The sequence below is a fragment of the Salvia splendens genome, chromosome 21, assembly GCF_004379255.2.
Source record: "Salvia splendens isolate huo1 chromosome 21, SspV2, whole genome shotgun sequence".
Taxonomy (NCBI): domain Eukaryota; kingdom Viridiplantae; phylum Streptophyta; class Magnoliopsida; order Lamiales; family Lamiaceae; genus Salvia; species Salvia splendens.
In genome coordinates, this window is record NC_056052.1 from 911,875 (window position 1) to 937,447 (window position 25,573).

The following is a 25,573-nucleotide window of genomic DNA, read 5'->3' on the forward strand; positions in this document are numbered from 1 at the left end:
ATTATACTTTTAGCTTATAAATGTTAGGTTTACTGCATAAAATGATAGTTTTGCCGGATAGAATGATACTTTCAGCCGATAGAATGATAGTTTTGCCGGGTAGAATGATACTTTCAGCCGATAGAATTATAGGTATTTTTGGTGTATAAAATAACATTTTTGTTTAATAAAATGATACTTTTACCTGATAAAATGATCATCTAAGCGGATAAAATGACAGTAACCATATAAAAATGATAATCTGAGTTGATAAAATGATACGTTTACTGCTTTGTAGGTTTGTATATTATGTATTGTGCTGATTATATTAGGTTTATTGCATAGAATGATAGTTTTGCCAGATAGAATGATACTCTGAGTTGATAAAATGATACTTTTGACTGACTGATAAAATGATTAAATGATTAAATGATATATGTTAGGTTTATTGCATAGAATGATAATTTTGCCGGATAGAATGATACTCTGAGTTGATAAAATGATATTTTTGACTGACTGATAAAACGATAAAATGAGCGAAATTCAGAAATTAAATGAGCGAAATTTGGATACGTAAATTTTATCATGAGCGAAATGACATATTTACCCCCGCGCTTTTTTATGAAGTAAATCTAAGTTTGAATCTAGACCGCATGATTTTAAAAATGTGTGGTCCAGATTTAGTTATAGGGTTATTATGGAAATTGGGGTTATCATTATAATGCACCCATATATATATATATCGGCAAGGGCGAACGCAGAAATCATTTCTGGTAAGGGCTATTTTATAAAAACAATTATTTAACCTATATTCATGTATAATTTAGCTCTTGGATAAGGGCTTTGGTATAAAAAATTACAAAAAATTAGTATAAATTAAAAAAATTATAAAGGAAAATTATAAAATATCATGTTTATTAGGGGTTTAAGCCTCTAGTCATCCCTATGTGTGTCCACCCATCGATTGCGGGGTGACACTCTTAAAGTGACAATGTGACAACAAGTAACATGCAATCTGCAATACATATGCAAGCAATATGTGATACATAGGCAAACAATTTGGCATATGGTTCTAAGAAATATGAGATACGAAATCAGAGCACTATGGTGACACAGTTGTTAAAATTACAATCTAGGAATGCAATCTGTGATACATAAGCAAGCATTCTGCTATACATGAGCAAGAAACTCGGCATATGGTTTCAAGCAATCTGCGATATGAAATCAGAGATAATTAAGCAATCCACAATACATAGGCAAGCAAGTCTGCCACGTGGCAGGCTAAGGTCGAATCTGCTCCTAAATCTAACGGTTGTCCTTGGTTGTACAATGTCATCTTAAATGGTGTTATCATTTTAACACAAACCTACTAATTGCTTTTATATACAGTTATTTTTGCATTATACACAATAATGTACTTCCTCCGTACCGGATAAGATGACACATTTCTTGGTGGACCAAAATTTAAGTGTTATTGAGTTATGTGTTTAATTAGATAGAGAAATGATGATTGTAAGTATTAAAATAGAAAGAGAAAGAAAGTTGAATATTTTAATAGGAATTAGAAAAAATGGTTGGATGTATTAATTGGAGAGAGAAAGTTACCAAAAAAGAAATGTGTCTCTTATTTGGGACAAACTAAAAAAGAAAACGTGTCATCTTAAGCGGGACAGGGGGAGTAATACTCAACGATCTACAGTGCAATTCATCTATTACTATCATGCAATATGTAGAAATCCATCTAAAACGCCTACTAATGAATATTGTAGGATACATCCCTAATATTACAGGATAACGTGTCACGTGGTAGCACAAGGTTGATGGTATGTTGTCACTTTAAAATTGGTGGCACCATAACACATCCCTATTTTGTTTTTTTTTTCATATAATTTTAGTTTTTTCGATTTAGTTCATTTTTAAAATTTGGTTTTCAGTTTTTTAAATTTGATTTTTCAATTTTTCGATTTCGATTCAGTTTGGATTTTGAACTAAATTTGATTTTTTGAATTCGGTTCGATATAAGAAAAAAACAAACTGAAACCTAATTAAAAGTAGTCGTATAATTATAAAGTAAAATGAAAAGGTGGTTGACGTGACATTTCAATGGACTAGTCCGATTAGTGGGGTAATATAGCGATCGATGAGAACATAACAACTAAGAGAATAATTAAAAAGTAAAATGAAAATGACTCACTACTATAAAATATACTAAAATGGCAATAAAAATTACCGACTACTATAAAATATACTAAAATGACAAAATGATTATATTATTATCGAACGGAGGGAGTAGTATAATTACTATCTTTGTCCGTGAATAAGAGTTCTTTTTTTAATCCATCCACGAATAGGAGTCCCGGTCTAACCTTCCACTAACACATTACACTCATATTTCATTTAAAACTAATATATACTAGTGAGACATCTATTTCACTAACTTTTTTTGGGGTGGAATCCCCTGTTGTGCACTTATGCACAGCAACCCAGGTTGTTCCTCACAATAGAATAAAATAATATATATTTATTTAATTAAATTTATTTAATTATTTTATTTGTTTGTATATAATAGGGCATAGCAGAGGATCCCATCCTTTTTTCACTCGCTTTAGTTAATATTCCTTAAGATTTGTGCTACCGTGAAATGAGACTTCTAATAATAGATGGAGGGAGTATAAAATAAAATGGAAAGCTGGTTGACGTGACATTTCATTTAGTGGGGTAATATAGTAATCGATGAAAACATAACAACCAGGAGAACTGTGTATGACTCAGATTTGCATCAGTCAACGCAGTGTGATTGTTGGATGATCGGAGATGGCGGATGCCGCAGTGACGTTCCTCTTGGAAAATTTGGTGCAGCTAGTGAGGCACCAAGTGAGACTCATCGGCGGCGCGGAGCGTGAGCTGGATCTGCTGAAAGATGATCTGGTGTCGTTGAATAGCTTCCTCCGCGATGCGGCCAAGATGCCGAACAAGCCGGAAGGGTTCCGAGACATAGAGAGGCAGATCCGAGATGTGGTTCACGAGGCTGAAGACACCGTCGACTCTTGCATGACCCACGCTGCAGCTGCAGCTGCTGCACCTGCAACTAAGAAGAAGGTCATATCAAAGGCATTGAATTCCATGGGCATACGTTTCAATCCAACAACCGTCAACCTCGCCCAAGAAGTCAAATCCCTTAGAGAGAGAGAGAGAGGTGTTGTCGAGATGGTCAACAAAGCCCATAGATTTCGGGAAACTGCAATGGCTAAGGCCTCCCAACCACGCCTACAGGATTTGCCTCCCAACCCCAAGGTAACCACCATATTCCAATTTTTATATTCAACTTTAATTTTTAGCAAACATATATGAGTAATTGTTAAGCAGGTAAGAAAACGTGAGATGGGATATAATGTGTGGATAAGGCTAGATTGCAAAACTTTAATCGCCGGTGCTGGTTATCTTGATCTAAGCACCAAATACTCCCGCCAGCAACTGTATAATTAATACCCCCACTGCCATTCAGAAAATATCTCATACTAGATTCATTCAGTTTTAAGAAATTGTTTAATTTAAACAAAAAAAATAAGTTATTTTTTTTTAATTTGAGTTTAACTTTTATATACGACATTAGAATTTGAGTATGGGGTACTAAAATGTGAGTGAAATGAATTAATAAGGTGTGGTCGATTACCAAAGTGAATGAGACATTTAATGCCCGGTCGAAGTCAGGATAGGGGTCTTATAGCATTGGTTAATACACATCATGATAATTTGCGAGATTAATTATGGAGTATGTAATACTCCCTCCGTCCCTTCATAGTAGCGACATTTCTTTTGGGCAAAAGATTTTTAAAAAAATGTATAAAACAAAGTAGCGAGATGAAGAGAGAAAAAGTATAAATAAATATTGTATTTGTTCATGTTGTAATTAATCTTTTGCATCTTTTACTTCCACGCAGCTCCAGATAATCAGGGAAGAAAACGTGGTAGGTTTTGAAGAATATGAAAATATAATCTTAGGATACTTATGGGAAACAAAGGAGGAATTGGATATTATCTCCATCATTGGTATGCCGGGTCTGGGGAAGACAACACTAGCGTGGAAGATATTCAAGAGTGATCTCGTGAAGCACGAATTCCCCAATCGCATCTGGGTTTACGTTACACAGACACCGAATATCAAGGATGTGTTCCTCAGCATTCTCAAGGAATTCACCAGTGATGACATGTCAGGTCTAAGTGATTATGCATTAAAAGATCGGGTTCAGTTTTATCTCAAAGAGAGAAAATTCTTGCTAGTCTTGGATGATGTGTGGACTATGGAGGCTTGGAGTGCTATCCGAACGGTTTTATCCAAGAGCAATTACATGAGTAAAGTCATCATTACCAGTCGCGAGAAGAGTGTTGGAGACAAAGCTAGTCAACCAAGGGAATCCTTTGAGCTACCCTTCTTGAAGGATCCACAAAGTTGGGAACTTCTCCAGTATGAAGTATTTGGTAAACTCAACGTGTGCCCTGATGATTTGAAAGTTATTGGGGAATGTATAGCTCATAATTGTCATGGATTGCCACTTTCAATTGTGGTGATAGGAGGAATTCTTGTGGAACAACGTGCAAAGAATAAGGATATAAGAGCAATAGAAGAAGCATGGGTTAAGGTGTCGAGCGATGTGATAGAATTCTTAAAAAATGACAAGAAGCAGCAAGTGTCAGATATTGTCGAATTAAGCTACAAAAGACTACCTGATGAGCTGAAAGATTGCTTGCTATATTTTGCGGTGTTTCCAGAAGACTATGAGATCTCTACTTGGAAATTGATCCGCTTGTGGATTGCAGAAGGTTTTATACAAGGAAAGAACTTGGAAGAAGCTGCAGAAGAGAATCTAAAAGATTTGATAAGCAGGAACTTAGTGATGGTTGTCAAAAGAAATTCCAAAGGTGAGGTTAAAACATGCCGCGTTCATGATGTCGTGCATGCATTTTGTGGTTCAAAAGTTTCACAAGAGCAGGAAAGGTTCTTCCTTGAAATGAAACTTGTAAATGGAGATTTTGTCCCTCCACTATCTGAGATTGACAAACCCCGCCGCCTCTGTGTCCATTCTGATCTTGAGACCTTCTTGGCTCGGGAAGGAAAGAAGAAAGTTCATCGCATTCGTTCTCTTTTATGCTTCTACAAGACACCAATAAATTTCCCTAAAAAGTATGCACCAACTATGGTTGATGAATTGGATATGCTGAGAGTTTTGGAATCTGAATTCATCAGGCTGGATCAGATTCCTAGAGGTGTTACCAAACTATTCCACTTGAGATACCTCACTATATCTGTTGAGAATCTGAAAACTCTTTCTAAATCCTTCTCTAGCTTGTGGAACCTCCAAACTCTTGTAGTCTACACAGAGCAGAAATCTATTGAAATCGATGCAAAGATATGGAGGATGATACAGCTGAGGCATCTGAAGACAAATTCAGTCATTACAAAAGTAGACGAAGACGACGGTGAGGGTTGCAGGAGTCTCCAAACCCTCGGTAGAATATCACCTGAAATTTGCACCACCAAATTCTTCAACAAGGCCCCAAACTTGAAGAGATTGAGCATTCAAGGAAAGTTGGCCATTCTGTTTAACCCAAATCCCTTGCAAATGCCGGATCAACTTGAAAAGTTAAAGCTGGTGAATACATTCCATGATTCTGAATCCCAACAGTCAATGCGCTTTCCTAAGTTAACAAGTTGGTTCCCAGCAGAACTCAAGATGCTGACTATCGCGGGCACAAGTTTGGATTGGAAGCATATGTCTACGTTGGCTACGATAGCAACTCTGCAGGTCCTCAAATTGAAAGACAACGCATTCACTGGAATGACATGGGAGGCTGATGGTGGAGGCTTCCACTCTCTCCATTTCTTGCTCATTGAAGATACAAAGCTATATATCTGGAAGGCCTCAAATGATAGTTTTCCCAAACTTCGGTTTCTTGTGCTTAGAAAGTGCAAAATACTTAAAGAAATTCCCGACGGTGTGGTGGGATGCCTAGAGAAATTGGACATAGAGCACCTATCAGCATCTGGAGTTGAGTCTGCCAAGAAAATAAAAAACACGAAAAATGCAAATCAAGGGGAAAAGGGAGCTTCCAGGTTCAAACTCACCATAGGTGCCGGATGCTAATTCTAGCAAACCAGGTAACGTTTTCTATTTCACACTCTAAATAATTCAGTGCCAACATCAAATAGTAGTCTGTATCTGTTTCTGACTTTCAATGTTGTAGTTGGCTCCATGTTCAGTGCCAGGGAAGAATAATGAAGTGAAGAAGACAACTGATGAAGCTTGTCTTCGACCTCTCAAATAAATGTTCGCCACCTCTTTTGAAAATCTTCAACATGTTTGCATTAGTACTAGCACTATTTTGCTTGATTCTATTGCCTAATTTGCTGCTCGGTTGGATGCTGTTTGTTTAGCAAAAATTGAACAAGATACTATATTGTGGTTTGTTTAAGGATTGTTTGTTTGTTTGTGTTGAACCACATAATAAAAGCTTTGATGTTTGTGCTGGTTATCCCTACGGGTAATGATTAGTGTTAGTGATGATCTATTTACTATTGCTGTATTGCAGAATCGAAAAACAAGATCCACGCTAATTATTGCTTGCTTACATTGTCTAATTTGCTGCTCTATTGGATATTGTTTGTTTTGCAAAAGTTGAACATGATACTGTTATATGGTTTTTTAAGGATTATTTGTTTGTGTTTAAGCTCATTATAAATGCTTTGATGTTATGTTTGTGCTATTTCGAGCGAGTGAACAAGATAAAAAAAAATGTTATGTTTGTGTAATTGTGTTACACGCTAGATTCGGTCAACATCAACACAATCGAAAGAAACAACCAAAGAATTGTTGGATTAGCCTAACATGCCTACCTCAAGTTTTATTACAGTGATCGATAATTTAGTTTACACCTTCTATTAAAGTACCTAAATCCTTAATTACTACCATGAGAAAATAGATAAAGAAGGAAACAAGAAGACTAGAGAGAATAATTGATATAGAATGATTTAGCCCAATAATACATTGATATAGAAATTCATGTACAGCTAGCTCTATATGAGCAATGGTGCAATGATCGAAATATAATACAGAGAAAAATCAATCCTTTCTTCTGATCTCTTCTTCCTCTACTCACGGCATATGTAACATTCAATACTATATACACGCGTGAAGAACCCCAGTTTTGAGGAAACAAATAAAAACACAAATTTATTGCACATGCTCAAAACAAAACGAGGGGGAAAAGGATGCAGGATTAGGCCATGATGCCTAGCCTCCAAACTCCGATAATAAACTTCATAATCATGTCTTCCAAGTTCCACATTCAGCAATCTGTAGTAAAAGTAAAATCCACATCAGTAAAATGCCAAAAGAAATAGCATTATATCATCAGTTACTACTACAAATTAGTAACTTCTCTGGAAACTTAATGATAAAGCATGAGCAGAAAGATACATACCATTTGGCAATGTATTCTCTCCCCACCAAGAGTAGATGTGAAGATGCAAGTCCTTTCCATTATCCATAAGATCTTTCCTAATTTCCTTGGCGCAATCAACAGCGTCATAATTGCAGCCGATCAATTCAACATGTTTAAGGGTTCCTATGCTTCCAAGCTCTGCATCAATACCCTCCAGTTCATAGCAATTCTTGATAATAAGCCTTTCGAGATTTTCACAGCAGAAAAAACCAATCCTCAAGAACTCCAAGTCCAAGCATTCAATCAGCAACAACTTTAGCTCAGGAAACTGTTTATCCTTTGGGATCCACACCGGTCCTTGGAAGGCAAAGTGTCGCAGTTTCAGCACTTGAAGACATGGGAACTTCCCGATATCATGCAGACGATCCCATTGGAGGCCACAGCCACTTAAACTCAATTTCTCAAGTTTCTCCGGGAAAACAAGATCCCTCTGCAGATCAATCTCTTTACCAGGGATGGGATTGAGCACTCTGAACTTAAAAGATTCAAGGTCTGGGAGATTATCTAGATACAAACTCACAGGTCCCGGTGCTTCAATCCAAACTCCCAACTTTTTCAAGTTAGGCACGTTTTTGAAGAACTCTTGTGTACAATTAGAAGCATTGATTGTGGAAAGAGATTGAAGGTTTCCAAGAAGAGGAGAATCCCCTTCTTTAATTTGTGGGAGATTAGGGAAGTCACATTCTGTCAACAGAATATGTCTGAGTTGTTTCATGTACCATATCTCCACTGGCAAGATGGATTTCCCCATGATTATGATCTTGGGATGTCGACGAACAATCAGAACCAGTAGATTTGTGAGTTGAGATAGGGATGCAGGAAGCTTCCCGTTGAAAGTTAAAGAGAGATACCTCAAATGACTCAGTTTAGCTAATTCATTTGGGAACTCAATCAAATGGACTGTAAGAGCATCTAACACCCTAAGCCAGTCGTAAACAAGACAATATGGTAAAGGGTGATGGTGGTAATGGCCAGCATAAACAAGAGTGCGTGCAGGTTTAATCAATTTGGCAGATTCATAAACATCTTCCATGCACATTAGAATGTTTTTATGAACAGATAAACGCCTTTGAGTTTCTTTACCTTTAAGAGTGCCTGCAACTTCTCCACGGTGTGGTTGGCTTGTTTGACGACTGGGAAACTTCTTAAAGGAAACAAAAAAACTCTCCTTGATGGACTTGATCTCTGCCACATGCCGAATGCTGTCATGCATGCCACAAGTTTTAACTTTTCCGTTTGAGGCTAATTTGACAGGAAAGATCAGATTCCTGTCAAGAAGATCAGCAATGCACTGCCTAGCAATGTCTTCAAAAGATGATTTTCCTTTTCGGATCAGAAACCCTTCCGCGAGCCATAGCTTCACGAGCTTGGAGACAGGAATCTCACTGTCTTCAGGGAAGGCTCCCATGTAAAGGAAACATCCCTTCAGTTTAGAAGGCAAGTGCTCGTAGCTTCGAGACAAGATCTCCATGTAAGTCTCTCCCTCTGAGTTAGCAGCATCTTTTACATCATCTTCAACAATTTTCCAATACTCTACATCATCCATTTTTGCAGAGAGTTGGCCGCCGACCACTGTAATTGACAGGGGAAGACCACCACAGTGCTCGGCAATGCTCTTTCCTACAGCAATCAGATTAGGAGGGCAATGCCCGTCTTCGAACACCTTCTCACGCAGCAACTCCCAACTCTGTTCTTTCTTTAGCAACTCCATCTTATGACAGAAACCGGACTTAGTAACTTTCCCAGCAATTATATCAATTCTGGTTGTCACAACAATCCGACTGTAGTTATAGTTGTTTGGGAAGTAGTTCTTGATTCTGTCCCAGACATCAGTATCCCACACATCATCCACCACAATCAGATACCCTTTGCTGCAGTCTTGTAGACTTTTGTACAACTGATTGGCTAGCTGCTCAGCATTCCCTTGCTTCACTGAGCCATCACTACTCCTTTGGATTGAAGCCAAGAGCTTTGAGAAGATTTCAGCATAATTACACTCTTGGCCTACGGTCACCCATGATCGGGTGAGGAATCGCTCCCCAATTTCTTTATCATCGAAAATACTTCGAGCAAGAGTTGTTTTTCCAATTCCGGGTAAACCCGTGATTGGGATTACTTGAAGATCTGTTTTTTCGCTTAGGATCTCATCCTTCAGCTTTCTGCAATCTTCTTTTTGCCCCACAATCTTGGAACTCTTGCTAGCTCGACTACTGGATTTTGAAGCTTCGGGCTTTGCAAGCGGCGTATGCTGCTCCTCTTTCATGGAACTTGCTATCTCTTCCGCCATGGCCAAGATCTGATCGAGCTTTCCTTCGTTTTCCTTGAGATCTACGAGGAAAGCGGATTGGGATTTGTTTGCGGAGATCAAGGATTCGATGAGAACTTTGGCTTCGTGGATTGTTTCCTTTATTTTTTTGGTTTCCACTTCAAAATTTTGAAGAATAGCGGATTGGGAGCTGCGGCCGGAGATGAGGGTTTCGACCAGGTCGACTTTTTCTCTGGTTTCGGATTCGCGTTGGAAATTTAGAAGGAAAGCGGAATTGGAGTTTTGGGTGGAGATGAAGGCTTCGATGAGATCTTGGGCTTTGTAGACAGTTTCTCTGATTTTGGATTCCAGTTCATTCACCTTATCGCGTTTGCTTCTTCTGACGGGATACATCTTTTCAAGGCATGACTGCAAGGAACGGATCTTGCCATGGAAACACTCGATTGTTGACTTTGGAGCAGAATCATCAGGATGCAAGATCATCTGCTTCAGAATCTGCTCAACCGAAACCACCGCAGCGAAAGCCATCTCACTCGATCAGCTTACGAACAGTTGAATTATGAATCGACTGAGCTTCAACGACAGCAAAATCAACGACTGTTGTTTACGGCAAATTGAATTTTGAAGGGTTTTTTCTTTTTTTTGTTCAATACCACGGATAACATTCCTCGAGTGTACTGGACTTTTTTTTATTCCGCCTTTGGGATGCGTCTTCTTTTAATGAAACGCATGACGGAGATGCGTCTTTTATAGAGAGGGACATGCGTCGTTAAATTTTTAATTTTTTTCTTTGTTTTTTCGAAAGACGCATAAGCCGCATGCGTTTTTGCCTGTGACGCATGACGCTAATGCGTCTTTCAAAAAAATAAAAAATAAATAAATTTAACAACGCATGAGGGTCATGCGTCTTTCTCAAACCCGGAACAAAAAAAAATTCAGTACAAACACGTATTATAGGTTCTATTCTGGAACAAAAAAAAACCTAAATTTTGAACAAGAAACCATTTAAAAAGAAATAAAAAAAATGCCAGTTAAAAACTTCTTTTTTTGACATAGCAACATGGTAAAGTTAAAGTTGGGTTCGATATAAAAATAAGTTTGGATAAGAGCATCACCAGTGGCACGGAGCTCCCGACAGAATTCCCCACGTAATTCCCAAAAACACCTTCTGCCACATTATGCGGACTTTCCACTGCACTGCCACGTCATACGGACTTCCCACTGCACAGTGGCAGAATTCCCCGCGAAATTTCCGACGGACTTCTCAAAATAAAAAAATTCACAAATGCACAAATTAAACCATTTCCGGAATTAAACAATTTACGGAATTAAAATTTCGACGCGAATACAGAGAAAATGCAAACGCACTTCATTAAAAAAATACATAATTACCAAAAAAAAGTACATTATTATTAAAATAAAAACCGGCTTCTCACTCCTAGGATTCCCCATCGCCAGTCCCATCGCCGTCCCCGCCGCCGTCGCTATCCGACATCTCGTCGAACCCAAAATCGCGCCGCATACTGTTGAGGAGGGGTTTAAGCTTCCGCTTGTAATGGGGGTCGGTCGCTTGGCGCCATTCAACCATCGCACGTAACAAGGTTTCATGTGCCGCGATGCAGGCGAATGAGGGGTTCTCGGAATCGTTTTGGGGTGCTGCCGATTGGGCCTCGGCAGATCCGCTGGTGCTTCACCTCGACATCCGCGCCGAGGACTTTTGCCCAACCAGGCGACAGCGGCGGGCCGACGATGTGGGTGTGGGGAACTCTGCCTCGGGGGGGAAGGGGTTCCGCGGAACCAGCACTGTTACTGTACTCTCCGGATGCGCTGATCTTCGTCCGCTTCGGCCAGCCAGATTCAACACCCGCATTGAACTTGGGCGAGGACTGCACCACAAGATACACCGACCAATATTTGAATTCCCCAAAGCCCTTGTCATCGTCGGGGAACTGCTGATGAGACAGCAGCTTCACATCCTCGGCAGACATGCCGCTGGTTGCCGAGCGAGGTCGTTTGTGTAAATGTCGGCAAATCGGTTGAGCTGTCTCTTCAACCGATCTCACTGTTTCCGGCATTGCTCTGCGTTGTGAGGCTTCCCCCTGGCGGTTTGAACTGGAGGTAGCTTTGGCTAATGCGCCACCACATCCGGTCGATATGCTGGTTCGCCCCGACGTATGGATCCTCCACTACACTGATCCACACCTTCGTCAGCGCGACGCACTCGTCCTTGAACCAGACGGTCCTCTTGTTCTCGTTGGATCCCTCCCCTACCTCAGCCGCCCCCAGCTCATCACCGTACACCGGGACGCCCCGTCCCCTGCCCCTCCCTTGCTCGGTCCTCCCCCTCCTCACTGTCGTCGGTGATGCGTCGGTGGGAGAATCCCGGATCGGAGAAAACCCCAACTCCTCGAGCGAGAACGTGTCATTGCCAGTGAACTGAGTCTCGAGAGGAGAACTCGTCGGGTTGTCCGTCAACAGTAGGTCCATATAGGGCCGATAGACGTTGTCCACCGGCATCTGTGGCATCATTCCCGGCATCTGGGGCATAATCTCATACCACTGTGGGTACATGTTGTAGTACTCGGTCATCATTCCCGGTGGCATTTGAGATTGGGGCATCATCCCTGGCATTTGAGGCATCGCAGCGGACATCGGCGTACTCCCTCCGATGGGAAAATGCAGCGCCGGTGACTCGCTCGAGGCGGGGGAATCGCTATCGTGGTGCTCCATTGTTCTTCGAAAGAAATGTATTTTTTGAGAGAGATACTCGTTAATACAAGTGGTGCGAATGAAATGAAGTTCACCGGGACGTATTTATAGAAATTTAAAAAAAAACATTTACTGCAATAAACGGGAATTCCGCGCGGACGTCCGTGGGAGTCAACGCAATGGCGGACGTCCGCACGACATTCCCCGCGGAATTCCACGAAACACCGCAGAACGTTTTAATGAAAAAATTAATAAAGTAGGAGAATAGGAGAAAAGAAAAAAAAATGCAATAAAGTAAGAAAGAGAAAGAATAAAAATACGTAGATCAGAAGAGAGAAAGGGGAAGATCCCCTGCGGTGGGAAAAACACAGTATTTGATACTGTGCCTCAAACGACGTAGTTTCGTCGTAAATGATACTCTAGCATTTTTCTTGCGAATTTATTACTATTAACCCATTTATCTCGTTTCCTTCCTTTTTCTTTCCTAACAATCTTAGCAAAAATTTTGTTTTTAATTTAATTGGTGGAACATCTTTTTTTTCAACCTTCTACTTGACTCACCAAATTTAGTTTCTGAAAGATAAAATATTTTTGCATATTTTATTTTCATTAGTTGTAATTAATTAATTTTTTTTCTTTTTTTAGTTATCCCAACTAAGTTGAGTCATTTCTTTTTTTGATAAAATAACAAAACATTCAATCAGTCTTACTTTATTCTATCATATATTTTCCTCTCTTTATCTTTCATAGCTACTTCTTCTCGCCTATTTTTCAACACAATTTCTTAATTTCCGTATCCAAAAGTTGTGACTCAACTTAGTTGGGACGGAAGGAGTGCTCTAATAAAATGTGAGTGTAATGAGTTAGTGGAAAGTGAACTTCATTTACCAATAATTGAAATAAAGCAAAGTGGACAATATATTGCATATGAACTAAAATGACAAAATTGGATAACGTTAGTATGAACATATTTCAGTGGAGACGTATCGAATGACAACTATCAAGATATGGAAACCGAGATTACTAATATTAGAATGTATTTTTGATACAAATAAATACACCTTCCTTATGTGTGTTTCAATTTAATTTTGTATTTAGTCACTCAAATATTATATTACAGTAGTATGATTTTGTATCTCATGTCAACTATTAATTGGGTATCATTGTTTTTTAACTTTGATTTTCTATATTATTTTTTTATAAGATAAATTTGGTGGTATAAGTTACTATGAGTTATTAGTATTAAGCACTAGAAAAAAGATTAAGAAAAGATACGAAAAAAGATTCCATATAATATGCCCATAGATAGAAGGAAGGAAGGAAAGGAAAAGGATAATAAAAGTAAAATCACGTGAATTAAGTTGCTGCAGTGATGATAAAATACTATCTCCGTCCACAAAAATTAGAGTATATTTGTCATTTTTTATTATCCGAGCACATTTTAAAAAAAGAAAGTTTTCAATAACTTATCTCCTATTTTTTCCCCTTCTCTCTTACTAATAATATGGAGCCCACATTCCACTAATACTAATTCACTCTTACTTTTTTCTCTTCTCTTTTACTTTATCAATTTCGCATTGAAACCCGTGTCATTTACAATATGTCATATTTTTCTTGGACGGGGAAGTATGATGCAATTTAAGGTGAAACTACGTCGTTCGTGGCACAACATCAACTGTGTTTTTGCCCACAACAGGGGATCCTGCCCTAAGACCATCTTTATCGGTAGTAAAAGGACGACCGCCACCTCATTTACATATTAAAAAGAAAAAGAAAAACTGAAATAACAGTCTTTCTCTCTCATAAATCACGGTCTGATTCATAGCAACCTCCATCGGCCAATGAGATTTTGTCAAAGGGCACAATCTTATTGGCTGATAATTTTTAATTTAAAAAATTATGTATCTTTAATATATTATACTTCCTTCGTTTTTTAATAATAGCAACTATTTCTATTTGGGAATGTTCCTTAAAAATAGAAACTTTAGAATCTTTCTATTTTAGGACATGGATCCCACAATCCACTAAGTCCACCTGCAATGCGTTACGCGGGTGGCTCGTGTCCCGTCCCTCCGTGACGAGACGGGCGCGGGACGCGTTGCAGCGTCCCGTCCCATCACCATTCCGCCGGAACCCCCGTCACGCCGAGACAGCCCGCGAGCTGTCTCGCCACGCGCTTGCGCGACGTGGAGCGCTCTTGGGCGATGCGTGGCGCCCACTCGCCGGCCCGCGAGTGGGTTTCGTCACGCTGACGCAATAAATTAATTTTTTATTATTTTTTATTTTTTTTACTCAATAAATACTCATATTTCATCTTCATTTCACACATAAACACACATCTACTCCTCTCAAATCATCTCTCTTTCTACTCCAATTTTCATCTCAAATCATCTATTTTATTCTTCCCCCAAAATTTAATCGATCTAATGGATCCATATGAGCTAATGCGTCAAATAATGGAAGAATCACTTGAAGAAGATCGACGCCGGGAGGCGGAGGAAGCCGCCCTGCCCCAAAGACGCTCCCGGTCTTACATCCATCGTAACCGGGAGGAAGCCGCCGCAAGGGGATCCTGCCCTAAGACCATCTTTATCGGTAGTAAAAGGTCGACCGCCACCTCATTTACATATTAAAAAGAAAAAGAAAAACTGAAATGATAGTCTTTCTCTCTCATAAATCACGGTCTGATTCATAGCAACCTCCAACCGCCTGGTTGCCTTACTAGTATTTTATTCCATCGGCCAATGAGATTTTGTCAAATGGCACAATCTTATTGGCTGATAATTTTTAATTTAAAAAATTATGTATCTTTAATATATTATACTTCCTTCGTTTTTTAATAATAGCAACTATTTCCATTTGGGAATGTTCCTTAAAAATAGAAACTTTAGAATCTTTCTATTTTAGGACATGGATCCCACAATCCACTAAGGCCACCCGCAATGCGTTACGGGGGTGGCTCGTGTCCCGTCCCTCTGTGACGAGACGGGCGCGGGACGCGTTGCAGCGTCCCATCCCATCACCATTCCGCCGGAACCCCCGTCACGCCGAGACAGCCCGCAAGCTGTCTCGCCACGCGCTTGCGCGACGTGGCGCGCTCCTGGGCGATGCGTGGCGCCCACTCGCCGGCCCGCGAGTGGGTTTCGTCACGCTGACGCAATAAATTAAATTTTTTTTATTTTTTATTTTTTTACTCAATAAATACTCCTATTTCATCTTCATTTCACACACAAACACACATCTACTCCTCTCAAATCATCTCTCTTTCTACTCCAATTTTCATCTCAAATCATCTCTTTTATTCTTCCCCCAAATTTAATCGATCTAATGGATCCATATGAGCTAATGCGTCAAATAATGGAAGAATCACTTGAAAAAGATCGACGCCGGGAGGCGGAGGAAGCCGCCCTCCCCAAAGACGCTCCCGGACTTACATCCATCATAACCGGGAGGAAGCCGCCGCAAGGTTAGTCCGCGACTACTTCTGCGATAACCCAGTGTGGGGAGATACCTACTTCCGTCGCCGTTTCCGCATGCGGCGACCGCTATTTCTCCACATCGCAAATACATTGGCAGCCCGGGAAGAGTTCTTCCAAGAAAGGTTCGACGCCGTCGGCCGTCCTAGCCACACGACGCTGTAGAAATGTACTGCAGCAATCCGTCAGCTTGCGACTAGACAAACGGCGGATGTGTTCGACGAATACCTCCTCATTGGAGAAAGCACTAGGAGGATGTGCTTGATCCAATTCTGCAAAGGCGTCCGGGTAGCCTTCACCGACGAAGTTCTCTGGAAGGCAAGCACGACAGATTGCCAGTTCCTGCTCCGCCTTCACGAAGAAGTGTACGGATTCCCCGGGATGCTTGGCAGCGTCGATTGTATGCACTGGAAATGGAAGAATTGCCCGGTGGCGTGGAGGGGGTCGTACACGAGCGGCCACAAAGGCACCCACCCTACCGTTATACTCGAGGCTGTCGCCGACTACCGGCTATGGATCTGGCATGCGTACTTTGGGGTCCCCGGCTCGAACAACGACATAAATGTGCTCTACCAATCCGACCTCTTCGCCGAAGTTTTGGATGGTAAAGCGCCTGCCATCAACTTCACCGCTAACAACCGGCGCTATAAATGGGATACTATCTTACCGACGACATCTACCCGAAGTGGCCAACCTTCGTGAAGACGTGCACCAGTCCTGTGAACGCAAAGCAGGCTCTTTTTGCGCAGAAGCAGGAGTCTACTCGGAAGGATGTGGAGCAAGCGTTCGGGGTTCTCCAAGCGCGCTTCAACATTATCAAAGCCCCGTCTCGTACGTGGTTCATGGAGAGCATGGTCGACATCATGTATAGTGCATAATCTTGCACAACATGATTGTCCAAGACGAAGGACCCGAGGCGGGAAATTGATTCGACTCTGAAGCCCCCGGAAGCTCAACAGCAAGAAGTCTGCCTCGAAGTGGAGTGCATCCGTCTATACAAGATCGGTTGTCTATTCGGGCAAGGACACGTGACTCTACCGCCCACGCCCAACTCCAAGATGATCTAATGGAGCACATTTGGGCAAAATTTGGCGGAGGAAATTAAATTATGTATTTTTAATTTTTTTAGGATTTTTAATTATGTTTTGTTTTATTGTTTTAAGAATGTAATGTTGTAATTTTATTTATTTAATGAAATGTGTTTTTATTAATTGAATTTGTTGGAAATAAAAATAAAAAAATGAAATTGAATAAATAGTAATTTAAGGGACGGTTAAGGGACGGATAAGAGATGGAGGGTTGCAGGTTCCGTCCCTTAGACCATGTTTATCAGCAACCCCCAACCCAACACAACCATCCACTTTTTCAATATTTAATTCATTTCTATCTCCTCCACATCATCTTCCACATCATTAATATTCATCCAACCCAACCACACATATTTTCATGGTTTATCAATGACCACCCAACCACACTATTATATATTTATTTTTATATTATTTTTAATACTATTATTATTACATGAATACTTATTATTGGGAATGGTAGAAATTTGGAGAATCGGATAATATATTATTCTTATCATCCTCCATCGCTAGCAAAAAGGGAAACTAAAAAATATGAAATTCTATTAAACAATAAGGATTATAGGAGGAGAAAAGATGATATTTTTTTGTGTGTAAAACTATAGCAAATGTGGTCTCTATTTATAGAGGAAGAAAAATTATGAATTTTGGTATAATTTTTATAATTTTTTAATATAATATATTAAAGATATATATTATTAAAAATAATAATATCAGCCAATGAAATTGTGCCATTTGGCACAATCTCATTGGCTAAGTGGTGAAAGGGGAGGAGATACCTTTGGGTCTATTTGAAGAGAGAGATAGACCGAGATTAAAGAGAGAGGGAGACCTTTAATTTCATGAAATTTTTAATTGGGTAATGGCACGGAGGTCGGCCTCCACCAACCGATAAACTTGGTCTTAGTTAAGAGATGGAGTAAAAAAATATAGTGGGGCCCATGAATAGTAATTAAGGGACTGTTAATGGATGGATAAGTGACAGCGTTGCGGATGACCTAACTCAACATTCACTACATTTTCTCTTCCTCTCTCTTACTTTACTTATTTTTCTTTTCTTCTCTCCTACATTACCAATTTTTATCACTTACTTTACCAATTGTGCATTAAACCCCGTGTCGTTTCAAATGTTTTTATTTTTTGAATACGGAAGGAGTATTAAAAATTATAAAAATTATACCAAAATTTATAATTTTTTATCCTCTATAAATAGAGACCACATTTGTTATAGTTTGTCATGAAAAAAATCTCATTTTTCCTCCTCCTATAATCCTTCTTCTTTGATACTACAATTTCATAGCATTTTTTAGTTTCCTTTTTAGCTTACTATGGAGAATAATGAGAATAATATATTTACAAGTTTTCCAAATTTCTATCCTTCACAAAATATGTTTTTTTGTTTATTTTTTATAATTTTTAGTTTTTCATTTATTATTTTTTTATAAATTTATTATATAATAATAAATATTTTATATAATAATAATATTATTAAAAATAAATATATAATAGTGTGGTTGGATGGTTATTGATAAATTAATAAAAAAACAAGGATGGATATCTAAAATAACAAAATAAGTTTTTTTTTATCGGAGAAGGAGAACTCCCCAACAACCCAATATACAATAAAAAAAAATTTGTATTCAAGGTCAACATGGAGTTGGCTGTCTGAAATTTCAGGTGATCAAGAAAAATTTCGTATTATCATCAGTTTCGTCATTTTTTGTGCAAGTGTTTGCAACAAGCTGAGAAGAGATGGCATACAATCTCCAATCCCTCATCACCGTCCTACAGCAAATCCTTCATCCTCAACAAACACGATGGATTGTTAATCAAAACAAGCCACAACTCGAATCCATACTTGAAAAAGCTGAATCTCTGCTGCAGATTCTTGAAAAGTGTTCACACGCCAAAATAGCAAGCTTGGAGAGCCGAATCAGAGATTCAGCACACAGAGTAGAAGATATAATTGAATCTCGCATGGTTCATCAAATGCTTTCAACCCCTCAAGGCGTGGATGGATCTCTCTTATTGTTTTCTTTCTTCACACCATACCTTGAACAAGTTCTGCAACAACTCGATTTGGAGCAAGATCTGGAGCTAGTAACTCGAGATCTTGATTTTGCAACTGGACAGGCGGTGAAGCCCACGGAACTTGAATCTGTGAAGCTCGTGGAGGTGGAGGAAAAGAAGATGCTGGATGGTGCTCCTTTCTCGAGCTCCAAGAACTATTTGGTGGGAGTTGATGAAGATCTAATGCAGTTGAAGGATCGTCTTTTAGGTATGGAGAGAGAGTTGGAAATCATCGCCATCGTTGGCATGGGTGGGATTGGTAAGTCCACTCTTGCTCGAAAACTTTGCAACGATCGACTCATTATTGACTACTTTGCTTATCGTGGTTGGGCCTCAATATCACAAGATCCAAATTTGCGAGAAATTTTGTTATGTCTTCTTCATGGCATAATTGGAAAGCTCACGGATGAACTAATTGAGTGCAGCGATGATGAGTTGAAAGATATGTTGTTTAAGAGCTTGTGTGGACGAAAATACATGATTGTCTTAGATGATATATGGAGCTCCGAATCCTTCGATGAAATAAGGATGTACTTCCCAGATGACAACAATGGGAGTCGAATTGTGCTCACCACCAGGATGGCTAGATTAGCTGGATATGCTTCAAATGAAAAGAATTTGCACCGTGTTAAGCTTCTTGATGAGTCTGCAAGTTGGGAACTATTTTGCCAAATTGTGTTTGGAGAAGAGGATTGCCCTCTTGAATTAGAAGAGATAGGAAAGAACATTGCAAGAAATTGCAGTGGGCTTCCTCTTTCAGTTCATGTGATTGGAGGGTTGTTGTCAAAGGTTGAAAGGTCAAAAGGTGTGTGGGAGCATTTTTCAACAGATGTAGCATCTTCAATTGTTGAATCAGACGAGCGGCTCTTCAATATACTTTCCCCGAGTTATAACTACTTACCAATTTACTTGAAACCATGTTTCTTATATATGGGAGTTTTTCCAGAACATTATGAGATTAAAGGATCTAGACTAATTCGTCAATGGATAGCTCAAGGATTTGTGAAATCTAATGGAGATAAGAGTTTAGAGGAAGAGGCTGAGGACTACTTAAAAGCTCTTGTGGACAGGAATCTACTTTCTGTTACACGAAAAAAGTCCAATGGCAAACCATTGAGTTATTCAATCCATGATCTTTTGTGGGATCTATGCAGAAGGGAAGCTAATGAGGACAGCTTTCGCTGTGTAAGTTTTCAGCCATCATATGAAATGGAAGATGAGTATGTTTCACCACAATTGATGCCACATGCTCGATCTTTTATATGCACTTGGAAGAAGAATATATCTCCTATGTTTTCCACATTAAGATTGCTTAGGGTGCTAGATGTAATTAGAATGGTATTCGAGGAGTTCCCACGAGAAATAATACAACTTGTCAACCTACGGTATTTAGCTTTCTCCTGCACTTCAGGTTTACCTATTGGAATATCAAGATTGTGGTATCTGCAAACCTTGATTTCTGCACAATATGTGCCCTATGTGCCATCTGAACTATGGGAGATGTCTGAGTTAAGACATCTCAAGTTGATTACAAAATTCAAAATCAAGGAGACTACATTTGTTCATAAGAAGCTGCAGACGCTTTCCTGTGTGTGGGTACTTCCTTCTCTAATTAGGAGTGGTTTTTTCGAAACCATTCCAAATATCAGAAAGTTGGGAATCTATTATGAAGACTCACCAAAGATTGAAATTGATCTTAGCTATCTTCACAAGCTTGAAAAATTAAAATGTCAGTCTGCATTGAATAAAGATGGTAGCCGTTTTCTGCACAAACTTAGATTTCCATGTTATATTGGAAAATTAACTCTAGTTGGCTGTGTGGTATTTCGGAGTTTTTTGACAACTCTACGTGCTCTACCGAATCTGGGAGTGCTCAAAATAGAGGCTTGTGTCTTTGAAAGCGAGGTAGAGGTAGAGGAAGAGTGGAAGTTGGCAGATGGAGATGAATTCTGCTCACTGCGGTATCTATGTCTCAAAGACTTAAATCTGGTACGTTGGATAGCCGATGAGACCAACTTCCCTAGGCTCGAAAAGCTGATTGTAAGCGGATGCTTTAAGCTAGAGGAAATTCCCAGCGGCATTGGAGAAATCCCAACTCTCCAAGAAATTAGCCTACATGAATGTGAAGATTATTTAGTGGCCTCAGTAGAACGAATTATGGAGGACCAATTAGAATGCGGTAACGATGATCTCAAAGTGGTTATAACACATTAGAAGCCAAAAGGTATAATCCTAAACTCCAAGCAATCACAAACATGCTCCATTTGTACATATAATGTTCTCTTTGCCCTTATGTCATTGATATTATTTCTTGATTACGACTTCTGGCTATTAAACTCTATGTTTTTTGTATGGTGTAACGATTCAACACGCAAGAATCACTCTTCGTTTGAGCTGAACTGCTTGCCATTTTCTGCTGCTGTGTTGCAAGTCGAGATCTCCAGGAGACAATGGAGATGTGATTGGCCTCGTTTCTTCGCGACCAAGACGGAGTAGCCAAGTCCTTTGTGGTTTAAGTTCTTTTCTGTAATTGAGTTATAGGTGGGCTTGAGCCTGTTATAAGCTCCTTCGTGGGTGTTTTTTTGTTTGGTTCTTTTTCCATGTTGCAGTCTTTGAACAAAATTGGGAGTGTTGTTTCTTATAGAACATTACAAGGCATGCTTTGAATGTTTATTTCATCATGATTGTTTTAGGTTTTCAAAAATTGATATTTTGAATCTGTTGGTCTTGAATTTACAGTCTAACAATGTGTCTTGAGACTTATTATAGGCTTTTTCTTGAGAATTAGGAAAGATCAGTGGCTCATAATATTCAGAGAAAATCTTGAATTTTAGAAGAACCTCAACTGGAATCCTACTTCTTGATGGATTATAGATAATGCTCTTCTCAAATTCCCCACTGCCACTAGTGATACTTGCTTTTTTCCACACACCAATAATTAGTTTAACAGCAAAGAATATTACACAATATGAGTAGTTCTTAAGTATTGGAAAAACAACTAACATTACATCGATTCATACAACATCTCAGACTCTAAAAGCAAACGAATACTACAATATTCATTAACTAAGATAATGAAACACATATGTAGAAATATGTGAAACAGAATTAGAAACATGGCAGTCTCAATCTCTAGGAGCAATCCTCTCTGCAAGCTGGACAACCTCATCTCTCATCCCCGACGTTCCTCTCTCATCCATTTGATTGCATTTTGATCGCGCTCATCTCACGCCAGATCCTTAAAACAAAAGGGTTATATTCAAGGATCACCCTTGAGCAAAAAAGAGAAGGTGTGTATAGAATCACCCTTATGAAAATAGGTTGAGTTACACACATCACATAGACTCATTATAACTCAATGCTCTAACAACTCATTATATACAAAAAACGATTATGCACCTTTCTCCACTCTGTCTACCAAACATTTATGAAAATATGTGCCAACCCAAAGTGATACACATTTTTCCATGGAGAGATGGACTACTAGTCGTTCTATACATTAAAACAAGTAGTAACTTTTGCTATAGTTGTAGTATAACTTTAAACATCCATAGAAGAGACAAGTGCACATGTTGATCTAGTATTTGTGCTTAAATTCAGCATAACACAAGCTCTGATATCAGTGATATTAAAAGAAATTCATTGAATCCAAGGAACGAGGGTTCTTACTATCAGAGATGAAGAACGGATCCGAACTTGTAGGTCATCATTTCTTCGTTCCACTTGCTCCTCCTGTATGCGTCTTGCTGATTGAATGAGGGATATACTGCAATCATCCACTTCTATAACTTTAAGTGTTAGGATATCTATCATATCAAGGGGGATCTGTTGCAGATAGTAGCATCGCCTAATAAGTAATTGTTGCAAAACCGGGAAGTTGTTAGGCTCTGCTATCAACTCCTTGATATCCAACTCTTCCAAAACAAGGAATTTTAGACAACGATACTCATCATCTTGTAATTCCCACTTGGGGCCGCAGAAGGCGTTCCATCGCAACTTTAGTACTTGAAGATTTGGTAATTGAGAAATGATGGTGGAATGCTCATCCCACAGAAATCCACATCTTCCCAGGGTTAGCTTTTTAAGACCAGAAGGGAAACCTTCAAGGGAAAATGCAACTCTTGATGGGTTCGTGACTGCGCATTTGAATGAATCAAACTGATGGAGATCGCTAAAGAGAGCAGCAGAACAGGATATTTCAACACCGTGGAGTGCTGGATCAAACCTGATCCCTAACTTGGTTAGCTTGGGAATTCTTGCAAGAACTATGTCACAACAAGTACGAAAACTCACACCTGAAAGCGTGAGAAGGTTCGTGAAGTACAGATCATCCCCATGTTCAGTTGAAGGAACTGGCAGGTCAAAGCCCATGCAGTGCAGGTGCCTCAGTTTCTCCAATTTCCAGATCTCTAACGGCAGAAAGACAGGGGAGCAGATGGCCTGACGAGAAAAAATAATCAAGACTTCAAGGTTCAAGAGTCTAGAAATTGATGATGGCAGCTCCCCTTCAAATGTGATGGCCAGGTACCTCAACCGAACTAGCTTTAGTACTTCCCTGGGGAACTCGCGAAATCTGATCGGAAGTGCATGCAGTACCCTTAGCCATCTAACACCCTCAAACACCAGAAATGGATCTTGATGCTCCGCACACATAAAAACAAGAGAGCGTACACGTGAAACAGCCATCCCTCCAAGTAAAACATCACTCTGGATGCTCAGCCGCCTTTGGTTTGTTGTGGTAGAGCCTTTGTTTACAATATGGAATATTTTTTGCTGTTGAGATTGAGTGACACATATATCCCGAACGAGCTTATGGATCATTCCGCAGGTTTTGATTCTACCAGTGTAGCTCCGCTCATGAACCATAACAAGACCTCTGGAAACAAGTTCCTCCAGATATTCCTCGGCTATTTGTTCCAAGTTTTGATCAGCTTCAGGATCGATGAATCCCTCAGCCACCCATAATTTGATGAGTTGAGAAGTAGGGATATCATGGTTTGGATGGAATAGGCCCAAGTAAAAAAGGCATGCCTTTAAATGGTGAGGCAATTCAGCATTCACAACCTTTGGGATGGTTGTTTTCCGAATAAGTGAATTCATATTCAGAACAGCTTCCATCCAACAATCCACTGTTGTTGGACACTTTGATACGTGTTTACCAATCTCAACCAGTGCTAAGGGAAGTCCTCCCATGTTTCTGGCAATTGTCTTCCCGATTTCCTCAAGTTCCGAAGGACACTTATCGGAGAATGCTGTCTTACAAAACAACTCCCAGCTTTCCTGATCACTCAATAAACGCTTTTGGAAAATATATTTTCTGTGAACAACACGATCCACGTTGGTCATTCTAGTTGTGAACACAATCCGACTACCATTTCCCTCATCTGGAAAGTAGGGATGAAGTTGATTCCAGGCTCCCATATCCCATAAGTCATCTAATACAACCAGATAAGTCCTACGAGATAAAGATGCCTTGAGACGGTTCCCTAATTCATGAACCGTCTCTTCTTTCTTTACCTCGGAAGCCTTTAGTACTTGAGAAAGAATAGCCAGCAATAATTCTTTCAACTGATAATCTTCACCTATTGTTACAACTAAACGCAATTCGAACTTATCCTCAATATATGTATCTTTACATACCTCCTTGGCAAGAGTAGTCTTACCAATGCCAGCCATCCCAACAATACAGATTACCTTGAGCCCGGAATCTGGATCCAAAAGCCGCTGTCGCAGCATCTCTACTTCATCTTCCAATCCCACAATCTCGTGGTCGATTATTGATGAAACAGAAACAGGAACATCAACGTCAACATCAGTGTGCAGTTGCTGGTTTCCTGTGAGCTTGTTTTCCTTGGCCTTCAACGTATCGATAAAGGGACTGAGTTCAACTTTGACTTCCACCAATTTTTGGGAAAACCCAGAAGTCGAACTCCCAACTCCTGCAGCATGAATTAGATCTGATAAGTGGGATTCGATGAGATCTCGAGTATTCTGTAAAACATCCTTGATATCTCTTTCCAGCTCCTCAACGCTGTTGCTGTCTTCCAAAGAATTGATTTTATCAAAAAATGATTTCAGGTAACAGAGGTCTTCGTAAATGGGTTGAAGCTTTGAGCTGGAAATTTGAAGTTTTGATCGAGTTGAATCAAGAAGAAGCTCTAAAGTTTGTTTCAGAGAAATGACTACTGCATACGCCATTTCTGCCCTCTCTCCCAGTCTCTCACTCGATCCTTACCGACTGCAGCTAATCAGATATACTAATCGAATAAAATTGAGTCAATCAGTACACTTTTTTTAGTGGATCAATTGCTGAAAAGAATTGACGGTCCAATTTAAATTGCATTAACTCCTTAATTTTTTTATTATATTCTGTTCGTAAGTTATACTCTCTCTTTTTTTTTCTCTTTTTTATTTTATTATTTATACATTAAAATTCGTGTTATTTTAAATGTCGTCTATTTTTTGAAAGGACAGAGGAAACAGTAGTT

General features: G+C 39.5%; 4 protein-coding genes across 6 annotated transcripts; 2 read left to right on the plus strand and 2 right to left on the minus strand.

The window, feature by feature from the left end:
* The first annotated feature begins 2,694 nt into the window (after nt 1–2,694).
* LOC121784874 (putative late blight resistance protein homolog R1A-10) lies at nt 2,695–6,510 on the plus strand. Of its 2 annotated transcripts, none has more exons than XM_042183132.1 (3): nt 2,695–3,273; nt 3,921–6,136; nt 6,239–6,510. In XM_042183132.1, the coding sequence occupies exons 1-2, from the start codon at nt 2,794–2,796 to the stop codon at nt 6,120–6,122; spliced, it is 2,682 nt and encodes an 893-aa protein (XP_042039066.1). In that variant the 5' UTR covers nt 2,695–2,793; the 3' UTR covers nt 6,123–6,136; nt 6,239–6,510. The 2 variants fall into 2 exon arrangements, with proteins under 2 accessions (XP_042039066.1, XP_042039065.1); XM_042183131.1 differs by having other exon boundaries at nt 2,696–3,273; nt 6,223–6,510.
* Nucleotides 6,511–6,991: 481 nt separating this feature from the next.
* On the minus strand, nt 6,992–10,345 carry LOC121785085 (putative late blight resistance protein homolog R1A-4). Its single transcript, XM_042183434.1, has 2 exons — nt 7,459–10,345; nt 6,992–7,331 (listed from the first exon to the last, which is right to left on the minus strand). The coding sequence occupies exons 1-2, from the start codon at nt 10,271–10,273 to the stop codon at nt 7,324–7,326; spliced, it is 2,823 nt and encodes a 940-aa protein (XP_042039368.1). The 5' UTR covers nt 10,274–10,345; the 3' UTR covers nt 6,992–7,323.
* An 8,270-nt stretch (nt 10,346–18,615) lies between these two features.
* On the plus strand, nt 18,616–21,789 carry LOC121783218 (putative late blight resistance protein homolog R1A-10). Its single transcript, XM_042181227.1, has 2 exons — nt 18,616–21,309; nt 21,462–21,789. The coding sequence occupies exon 1, from the start codon at nt 18,768–18,770 to the stop codon at nt 21,297–21,299; it is 2,532 nt and encodes an 843-aa protein (XP_042037161.1). The 5' UTR covers nt 18,616–18,767; the 3' UTR covers nt 21,300–21,309; nt 21,462–21,789.
* Nucleotides 21,790–22,069: 280 nt separating this feature from the next.
* Nucleotides 22,070–25,364, minus strand: LOC121785087 (putative late blight resistance protein homolog R1A-10). 2 transcript variants are annotated; one of them, XM_042183437.1, is made up of 2 exons: nt 22,755–25,361; nt 22,070–22,323 (listed from the first exon to the last, which is right to left on the minus strand). In XM_042183437.1, exons 1-2 carry the CDS (start codon nt 25,281–25,283, stop codon nt 22,312–22,314), a joined length of 2,541 nt encoding a protein of 846 aa, XP_042039371.1. In that variant the 5' UTR covers nt 25,284–25,361; the 3' UTR covers nt 22,070–22,311. The 2 variants fall into 2 exon arrangements, with proteins under 2 accessions (XP_042039371.1, XP_042039372.1); XM_042183438.1 differs by lacking the exon at nt 22,070–22,323 and having other exon boundaries at nt 23,007–23,310; nt 23,381–25,364.
* Nucleotides 25,365–25,573: the final 209 nt, after the last annotated feature.